The sequence below is a fragment of the Equus caballus genome, chromosome 11 (assembly GCF_041296265.1).
Source record: "Equus caballus isolate H_3958 breed thoroughbred chromosome 11, TB-T2T, whole genome shotgun sequence".
NCBI lineage: Eukaryota > Metazoa > Chordata > Mammalia > Perissodactyla > Equidae > Equus > Equus caballus.
In genome coordinates, this window is record NC_091694.1 from 23,335,392 (window position 1) to 23,344,766 (window position 9,375).

Consider the following 9,375-nt stretch of genomic DNA (forward strand, 5'->3'; position numbering starts at 1 on the left):
GCAGGGGCCTGCCAGGAAAAACATTCTCTGGAATCCAGACCATGACCCACTTTCACACACACACACGCAGGAATACGCACTGTCCTAGGACTGGGGACCTCCAAAACTGCCTGCTGATTGACTTGGGGGAGACAAAGGGAGAGACACTCCCTATCCTAGCAGAATAGGCAGGTCCCCACCCTGGAGCCAAGCCCCTTGGGAAGAAGGGCAGGGTATACTGACAAGGCTGGGGTAGAGGCCCAGAGCCCAATCCAGGGGTTCCACAAGATCCCTCCCTGCTGCCACCGAGAGCAAGGAGAGCCTCCATACAAGGGGATGGTGCACGTTTCCATCAGTAGCTCTGACCCCCCATCACCCCCAGAGAGGCCCTGCTCTCAGCGAGACACATTAGAGGCTGGGGTGGGGGTCACCTATTCCCTTACAGGGGGATCCGGAGCAGAATAATGAAAACGAGAGTGGACCGAGTGCCTTCAGGGGAGCTACCGAACTCAGTCTCCCCATCTGTAGAGTGGAGCCAAAACCATGGTCCCTCATGGGGGGAGTTATGAGACATCAAAGGCACCAAGCCTAGGATAATGCCTGGCACCCCTGGCTGCTTCATGTCACCTCCCTCTGCTGTCTGGAGGAAGGTTCAAGGTTCAAGAAAATCCAGCAGCTCCAGCCACTGTGTCCTCTTTGGGATAGGAAAGCTGGGGGAGGTGGAGGAGCAGAGCATGGTGAGTCACTCAACAGCCCCTGTGGGCCAAGCCTGGGCCCACCTCAAGATGAAACCCCATCCCTGTCTCAGTTGGCTCTGGGGAAAGGCACAGTCAAGGAAATAAGTCAATACAACCCCAAAGGACCCTCTGTCTGCCTCCTCTCCTGCCCCACAAGCCCTATCCCAGAGCAAGAGTCCCCTCTTTCTTAGAGGCCCCAGGTAAGATTTCAAAGAAGCATTCCGGGGATGTGGAGCTCAGGGGAACAGAGCACACCTCTGGGCATGCAACTCTGATCCTTCCAGAACGCTGCTCTGGAAGGCCATCGTTTCCCTATTTGCAAAAAACAGACCTCTAGTGCCTGTTCGAAGCCTCTCAGCCCACATCCCAGGCCCAGAGTCGCCCTCAACTCCCTTGCCTGCAGCTCCAAAGCTGCAACCCATTCCACAGACAGGCAAACAGAGGCTGATGGGGGCAGAAGCAAGAACCCAGGAATCACCGTGGAGGTGGGCGAAGCGGCTCCTCCCAGCTCTGGCTGAGGGGCTACAGCGAGCTTCAGGTCACTGTGTGGCAGCCTGGCATCTTGCCCTCTGCACCCCGGCTGCCTGGGGTGACCATGACTCAGGGTTGGAGTATGACACCCTCCCCTCCCTTCCTGTCGCCTGGGGTTACAGTCTCTCATCCTTCAGGGGTAACACCAGCCCCACCCCGGCCAGGTCACCAGCCAAGCTCAGCTGGACACCTGGGCCTCTGGCTGAAAGGCACAGACCTTGGCTGTACCTCCACAAATTCCCAGGGGCAGAGGATTATTCCTAGTACCCCAGTTCCCCACAAGACCCCAGGGCCAGGAAGGGGCGGACCACTTGGGACACTCATGAGATAGTGTAAGTAAAAGTAGTTTTTGCAAACACACCAGGTAGAAGAGCGGAGCACAAAGAGCTTTAGATTTGAATTCCAGCTCTGGCTGAGAGAGGAATGAGCCACATGACCTGTCTGAGCCTCCGTCTATGGGGTTCATAATTTACAGGAGCAATCACATCTGTCTTGCGAGGCTGCCATGAAGACTGAGCCTGGCACATCGCCGTAAGTAGTCGCTACTATGAATGGATGGTCGCAAGGTGATCGTGAGGTACTCAGCTTCGGCTAGGAAAACGGGACGTCCCAGCTGTCCCCTTTGTTGTGTCCAGCCCAGCCTCCTGCTACCTTGCTACCCACTGTGGGGCTGAGGTGGAAGGTGGCTCAGACACCCAGAGGCAGAGAGCCCTCCTAATGGGGGGTTCCAGGGGAAAGGGCGGCGCACCAAGCCTCTGCCCTTCCCGAATGTCTCTACCTGTTTCAGGAGCCCGGGAAAGCAAGCCAGGGCAGGAGGCCACGGCAAGATTCTTGACAATACAGGTCCCCACATACAAATGCTTCCCAACAGGGTGTGGGACAAAACCTCACCTCTCTCAGAATGTAGAGGACATTTTGAGACAGCCTCTCTCCCCTCCCAAGGGCCCTGCAGCAGCTCTGCCGAGGGCCTGGCACAGAGTAGGTGCTCAATAAATATTTGCCGAATGAATGAGTGAATGAGGTCACCCTGTTTCTCCCCCAACTGCAATCCCAGAAGCCTGTGGGAAAGCAAATCTCGACCTCCTTCCTCCAACTCTGTCATCAGCAATACATATTTATTCAGCATGCAGAGCACACTGGGTATTGCAGGTTGGGGGCAGGGTGGCCATCAGAGGTGACATGGCCTTTACCCACCTAAGCCTTTGGGAGATAAGGCCCAGGGAGGAGAAAAGGCTAACACCAAGGACGTAGCTTGTGCTCTGGGTCACATGGTGAGCCGGCTACATGCCGTAGGGAAATCATAGTGAAATGGGTGAGGCTGATTTGACTCTCTCCTATTGTAAACGGGAAGCCTTGGGAAGCTGGTTAGCAGCCACACCTGCGGGACTTAATGTTCTCCCCCTCCCAAGTCTCAGTCCTCCAGGCACCAGGTACCCAGTCCAAGTGCCTGTCCTTACTGCCTGGAGGAGGTTGGGACCAATAGTCTGATATCTGGATATTCCAAGCCTCCTGCTCAGTGCAGGGGTCAAGGTCTTCCCAGGGCCACCTCCTATAGAGAGAGCTCTATAAAGAAGGAGAAATCACCAACTCCCACTTCCCAGGGCAACCCCCCCTGAATGTCCTCTTCCAGCTAGGACAAGAGAACAGCTGGGGGGAGGGCACTTTGCAGGAGCCCTGCCCCCTTCCCCTCTGACATACGGCATCAAAGGTCCTTACAAGGGGAGCCAGGTGTGGGACTGGACAGAGTATCCCAGAGAGGTAGGGAGGGCACAGCCTATACCACACCCACTCCTGGGCACTTTGGAAGGCACTTTAGTGCACTGCCCCACCTCCAAGGAAGTGACATCACCCTACCCATATGACGGAGCGAATACCGAGGCCTAGAGCCATTCATAAAGCTAGCAGGAGCAGACCAGGAACTAGGACCAAGTCTTCCAACTCCCGGGCTAGCAATGCCTCCATCATATATTGTTTCTGCCTTATATGGATGAAAGTGCCCACAGCCTCTCCCCAACTCATGACTGCGGAGAAGGGGGGCACAGGGAACTCAAGACGCAGAGGCCGAAACCCCTACCACCAGAAAAGAGGAAAAAAAACCTAGTGTGCAAGGACAGAGAGTCCTTCAGCTAGTGCCTCCAACTCAAGTTCTGCCCCCCAGAGGCTGGCACGGTCATTGGGAAGGTCAGCACCCACATCCCTTGTGCCCACAATATGGCTCTCCTCTCCTCCTGCCCAGCCAGGGCCAAGAGAAGCAGTGAAACAGCAGCAGCCCCATAAGCCCCCTTCCTCCAAGAGCAAGTTCAAATGGATTTCTGAACCTCAGAACACCACCCCCTCACCCTGACTCAGAGGCCAAAGGTCGCTAAGGAAGCTCCAACGCCCAGGGGGAGGGGAGAGACTAAAAGTATCCAATGAACTGTCCTTTCCCAAACAAAACCTGGCTCCCGGTGGGCAGTGAAACTGGTCTCAGGGCTCTGCACCCCTCTTCCATCCCATGGCCCCCACCCCTGCCAGTTCAGATGCAAAGGAGGGAATATTCGGACTTGGAGGCAGCTTTGGGAGGTAGGGGAAAGGTAGGACGAGGAAGGGGCAATCACAGAGGCCTCTCCTCCAGTATGGGGAGGAGGCGCAGAGAGGGGGCAGACTGGCCTTAGGATCTTAGGGAGCTTAAAAGAGGACTGGATCCTACCCCAAACTGCTGGAAACACCCAGTTCTAACTCTCCGCCCCCCTCCAAAAGTATAATGGCAACCAGATGAATGAGTCCAGCAGGGGAGGGGAGACGACGCGTAAGGGCCCCCAGGGGACACTGAATTTGCAGAAGGCCACCCTCCCCTTCCCCCCCACACCTCCTCCTTTGCTTGGCTTCCCCCGAACTCAGCCAACCCCACCCTGCATCGGGGAAACCTGCTTTGAAAAGTTAGCTCTTTGTTCTACAAGCCGGTCTCAGGCTCTGAGCACAATTTCAGGAGGTCTCTGCGAAGCGGCCCCCGCCCACCCTACTCCAGCACCCGACCCCGCCCCGCTCCGGCTGGGCGGCCCGGCACCGGGAGCTGGTTTCTAAACTGAGGTGGGGGCTGGGAAGCTCCAGAGGAGGTCTGCTGGTCCATTAACCGCTGAACCACCAAGGGGGCTGCAGGTCGTCCAAAAACAGGGGTCTCGCAGTGGGGCTCGGGTCCTTATCCGAAGCTCAATTCACCAGACGCAACGCTCGCCGACTGATTAGCCCCCGCCTCGCAGTCTCCAGGCCAGGAAGCCGGGCCATTCGGGGGCACAGCAGACGGTTTCGCGGGGCCCCCCAGCCACTGCCCCGCCCCCCCGCCGCCCCGCGCTTCCGCCTACTTGGCGCTCGGCGCCGCGGGGAGAGGGAGCGGCCGTCTCCTCTCACTCTCCAGGCCCTAGGGGGCGGGACTGCCCCCCTAACCTTCCCCACCCCCCACCCCCAACCCCGGGGCCTGGCTTCCCTACTCCTCTTCCGTCCTCCGAACCCCGGGGCACAGAGCCTACTCTTCTCCAGTAGTGGCTGCCCGCCACGCATGGACTCCTCGCCTCGCCTCGGATCTCCTGGCTTCCACACTGGGGTCTCTCCTCACACCCCATGACACCGCCCTCCTTCCTTCCTCCCGGGATCGCGGGAATGAGCGGCAGAGACCCGGCCCCTCTCTCCTCCCTCCATCTGGATCCCTGCTCAGAGATTGCAAAATCGCTTCTCCCGGTTCCGGGGCTCACCTTATCCAGACAGTTCACCTTCTCCGTGGGGTACACGATCTTGCCGCACCGGGCGCAGTTGGGGTTCATGGCTCCGGGAAAGGCTGGGGCGGGGACGCCCGAGCTCGCGCGCGTTCTTTCCCCGGAGCGAGCTGGCGAGAGACGGCCGCGCCTGCAGCTACACAGGCAGCGGCGACGGCGGCTGGAGCTAGGGAACTGGCCTCCGCCTCCGCCCTCCTTCCCCTAATAAACACAGTGGGGAGGAGGGGCTGCACCGGGGCGGGGACGCGCCGCAGGCGCGGGCAGGGGCGCGCGCGGCGAGGCGCGCTCCCCGGGCGACGTGTGGCTGCGCGGGGGCGGGTTCCGGGGAGGGCTGCGAGGCCGGGGTGCACGCCTCGGGGGTGTCCGGAGGCCCGCTGCGCCCCTGCGCTCTCAAGCAGAAGGTGACTTGGAGAGGCGCGCCCGGAAGCCAGGCGCGGGCAGCCGGCTTTGCCCAGGGCCTTTCCCGTGCTGGAGGCGGCGCGGAGCCAGTCTAGCCGCACATCTGGGGCCCCCGGACTGCGGGAGGCGGCCAAACCCTACACACCCATCGAGGGTGGGGTTGGAACCCTCCAGAACCCCCAACCAGATTCACCAGATTCGAGGACTTTTCTTTGTACTCGTCGGTAACTGGCGTGAACCTGCGGACCAGACGGGAACCCCCTGCTCCGCCCCTCAGTTAGCTTCCCTTCCCCCCTCATCCTTTTCCACATTTGTAGGGCGGAACGGGTCCCTCCCGCGAGGACTCAGCGCCTCGCAGCCCGGGATAGTTCTTCTCCATCCCCCCCCCCCCCCCAAGCCCCCGCCGTGCAACTTCCCAAGGTTCCCCGGATCTGGGCGCCTTCTTTCCGCTTGGCCCCCTTGCCTCCTTCATTCCTTTCTCCTTAGCCTCAGTGTAACAGTGTCTTAACACCCAAAAGAGCCGTCTCCAGGCGGAGGAGCTGCCTGGGGGTATAGCTCAGTGGTAGAGCATTTGACTGCAGATCAAGAGGTCCCCGGTTCAAATCCGGGTGCCCCCTTGGTGGCTTTGCCTTCCTTCCGTAACTAGTATTTTAATATTGGGTCCTAGGTTAAAAGAAAACAGAAAGACAATTTTTTTCAAAATCCCTTCCTCGTTTTCCAACTTTAGCGGAAGCTTTCGATTTTGCTTTATACTCAGCAGACGGAGGAGGGGTGGGTACGTGCATAAATCATGTACAAAAGCTGCGCGTCGCCGTTACCTGCTCCAGAGGTGTCGGAATTTCCGCGGCCACCGCCAGCAGCCTCAAATGTGTCAGGCAGTTCGAGGCGCCAGGTTCAGGGGACAAAATGACTCCCTCAAGTTGCCGTTCCGTTTCCAGTGGGGTTGGGTTTGAGTCAAGAGAGGGAAACCCACAGACACAACCTTTCTCCAACTTCAACTTTCTTTATTACCGGTGATACGGACTTGCTGTGTTCACCCTTCCCTATTGCTCATGACACAGGCAGAGTGAAAGCATTTCGAGAACGTTAAAATGGCCAAGGCACACCTATAAGCTCATTTTAATTGACAAAAATAAAGTTAGATGCTGATGCAAACTGATATAAACTAATGTAGTGGTTCTCAAACTTGAGCGTGCATCAGACTTACCTGGAGGGCTTGTTAATACACCCCCAGTTTCTGATTCTGTAGGCCTGGAGTGGGACCCCGAGAATATGCATTTCTAACAAGTTTCCAGGTGATGCTGATGCTGCTGGTCAGGGGACCATGCTTTGAGAACCACTGAACTAGTAATACAAGACCATGGAGTTTCATAACCTAAAGGTGGGGGAGTTATCTGTTGGCTGCGTGACAGTGTCACTGTAGGGCCAGAGGAAAACGATAAGTGTGAAGGGAGCAAAGGCATCCCCCTCTACTACGTTTTGCCCAAAAAAAGGAAAAAGAAAGGAGAAAGGGAGAGGCATGCTGCCTAGGTCAGGGGGCAGCTGCGATATTTTAAACCAGGAATCTGGTTGTGTCATCCCTCCGCCCCGGGGGAATACTCCAACGCATTCTTTCCCCCTGGCTCCCATTACTGTGAGATGTATCTCGAGGCTGGACATGGAGATTGAGCAGAGCTGCTGTCTCGTGCAAAGCCCAGACCTGAGAAATAACCAGCTTTTCACTCCTTTCCTGCACGCCAGGCCTTAAACTTATACCTGTAGGTTTATCAGGCCAAAGCCCTGGCGTTGAGCTAATATAAAGAAAAAGAAAGCCATCCACTTTTCACCTTCGATCTTATGTCTCTGCTGTGTACTGTTAAACTTCGCGTCTACATAAACCTTCTGAACTTCTGTTCTCCTAGTCTTCCCTGTCAGAGTATGAACTAGGCAAAATAACATTCTCCCTCCCCGGCACTCCATTTTTACCCCCAAAGAAACTATAACATTAAATCGGTAGATCTCGAACATCTTGGAGGTAGGGTTACAGGAGTTCTGCACCTTCTTTCTACCTATTGGTACAGGTGGGCTTTTCACCAGGGTTGGGGTATACGGTTCAGACGCAGTCCAGTCATCCCAGTGCAAACTCTAGGGTGTTGCTCTCTACTTCTCCGGTACTAGGAACACTTGAGGGAGGAAAACCGGGCAGGGGGAAGAGCAAGAGAATCATCCAAGGAGTTTTGGGTTCAGAACCGGCAGACATCAGGGCTGTTTTGAGTTATACCTGAGTGGATCTTCCAGGGAGTTTTGGATTCGGAATCAATCTGCAGACATTCAGATTATTTTGGGTTCTACCTAAATGGTTGTGGAAAACATAAAGGCAGACGAGGGGGCACCCGGATTTGAACCGGGGACCTCTTGATCTGCAGTCAAATGCTCTACCACTGAGCTATACCCCCTCTGCTGGTGAGCTTTTGATAAACTCTTTTTATATCAGTCAAACTTTTCATACTAAAACTATTCAGAATCAGTCTTCTTGCTAAGTGATGCTGAATTTACTAATAAGGAGGAATAAAATAAAAAGACTAGCTGAAGAGATGGCATTTTGAAAGCATGTGAACTTGGATACCAATCTGCCTTTTCTAGGCTCAATTCTTTATCCAAAATCCCACCCATCTCTTTACCTGAAGAAGTCAGAGAACAACCTCTTACAAAACTGAATAGAGAATCCTTTCCTCTGGTCTCTCTAAAAAGAATACAAACACGAGCTAAAAAGACATCTCCACTGAGAGACCTTGCCTAGCTATACTCTCTACTGGTCCCTCTCTCTTTTTATGGAGCAACTACTATGTGCCCCACTCTAGGTGCAGAACATACTTTCAGCAGAAAGACACAAAGGTTCTCACTCTCACTGAGTTTAAAATCTAGTAGAGACAGACTAGAAACAAATGCACAAATGAATAAACAAGGAAATTCCCAGTTGAGAAGGGAAATGATTAGCAAAAACCCCAAGAGGATGTATTAGGAAGCTTCCAGGGGGCTATTTCAGGTTGGATAGCCATGGAGGATTTTTCTGTGCAGGTGACTTTAGAGTTAAGACCCGAATGACATGAAAGAGGCAGTCATTTGGCCATCTGTGGAGGGTGGGCATTCCAAGTAGAGGAAGCAGCTACTGCAAAGGCCCCACGGCCCAAGTGGCTGGAGGAAAGTGGACAAGGGGAGAGAGATTCAAGAGAGTTGGAGAAGTAGCCAGGGCTGCAGAGGGCCTTGTAGGCCAAGGTAGGGGGGTTGGATTTTATTCCAAATGAATGAAAAGCCAGACATTGGACAGTTTTGAGCAGAGGGATTTGAAATCAACACCCACACTGCTGTGGGGAAGATTCACAGGGAGTCAAGAATACATACGTACAATGGAATATTATTCAGCCTTAAAAAAGAAAATGTTGCAATATGCAACAACATGGAATATTATGCTAAGTGAAATAAGCCAATCATAGAAGGGCAAATACCGTATGATTCCACTTAGATGAGGTATCTAAAGCAAACTCATAGAAACAGAGAGTAGAATGGTGGCTGCCAAGGATGAGGAGAGAGAAATGGGGAGTTGCTAATCAATGGGTATAAAGTTTCAGTTACGCAAGATGAATAAGTTCTAGAGATCTGCTCTACAACATTGTGCCTATGTTGACAATATTGTATTGCACACTTAAAAATCTGTTAAGAGGGTAGATCTCATGTTGTGCTCTTTTTTTTTAAAAGACTGGCACCTGAGCTAACAACTGTTGCCAATCTTTTTTTTTTTTCTGCTTCTTCTCCCCAAATCCCCCCGTTCATAGTTGTATATTTTAGTTGTGAGTCCTTCTAGTTGTGGCATGTGGGATGCTGGCTCAGCATGGCCTGACGAGTGGTGCCATGTCCGTGCCCAGGATCCGAACCAGCAAAACCCTGGGCCACCGAACCCTGGGCCACCAAACCAGTGTGCATGAACTTAACCACTCAGCCAC

The 9,375-nt window shown here is 54.4% G+C and overlaps 1 protein-coding gene and 2 non-coding genes across 4 annotated transcripts in view; 1 reads left to right on the forward strand and 2 right to left on the reverse strand.

The window, feature by feature from the left end:
- LASP1 (LIM and SH3 protein 1) overlaps window positions 1–5,812 on the reverse strand; it is a 40,825-nt gene extending 35,013 nt beyond the window's left edge. Inside the window, exon 1 of one of the 2 annotated variants that reach the window (XM_023652626.2) lies at window positions 4,976–5,812. In XM_023652626.2, the coding sequence (XP_023508394.1) occupies window positions 4,976–5,044 (69 nt within the window). In that variant the 5' untranslated portion in view covers window positions 5,045–5,812. Of the gene's footprint in view, window positions 1–4,445; window positions 4,560–4,975 lie in introns of those variants that run through there. The other variant, XM_014740826.3, reaches the window with a different exon arrangement.
- A 128-nt stretch (window positions 5,813–5,940) lies between these two features.
- TRNAC-GCA (transfer RNA cysteine (anticodon GCA)) lies at window positions 5,941–6,012 on the forward strand. The gene has a single exon. It is a non-coding gene; the product is annotated as a tRNA-Cys (tRNA).
- A 1,746-nt stretch (window positions 6,013–7,758) lies between these two features.
- Window positions 7,759–7,830, reverse strand: TRNAC-GCA (transfer RNA cysteine (anticodon GCA)). The gene has a single exon. It is a non-coding gene; the product is annotated as a tRNA-Cys (tRNA).
- Window positions 7,831–9,375: the final 1,545 nt, after the last annotated feature.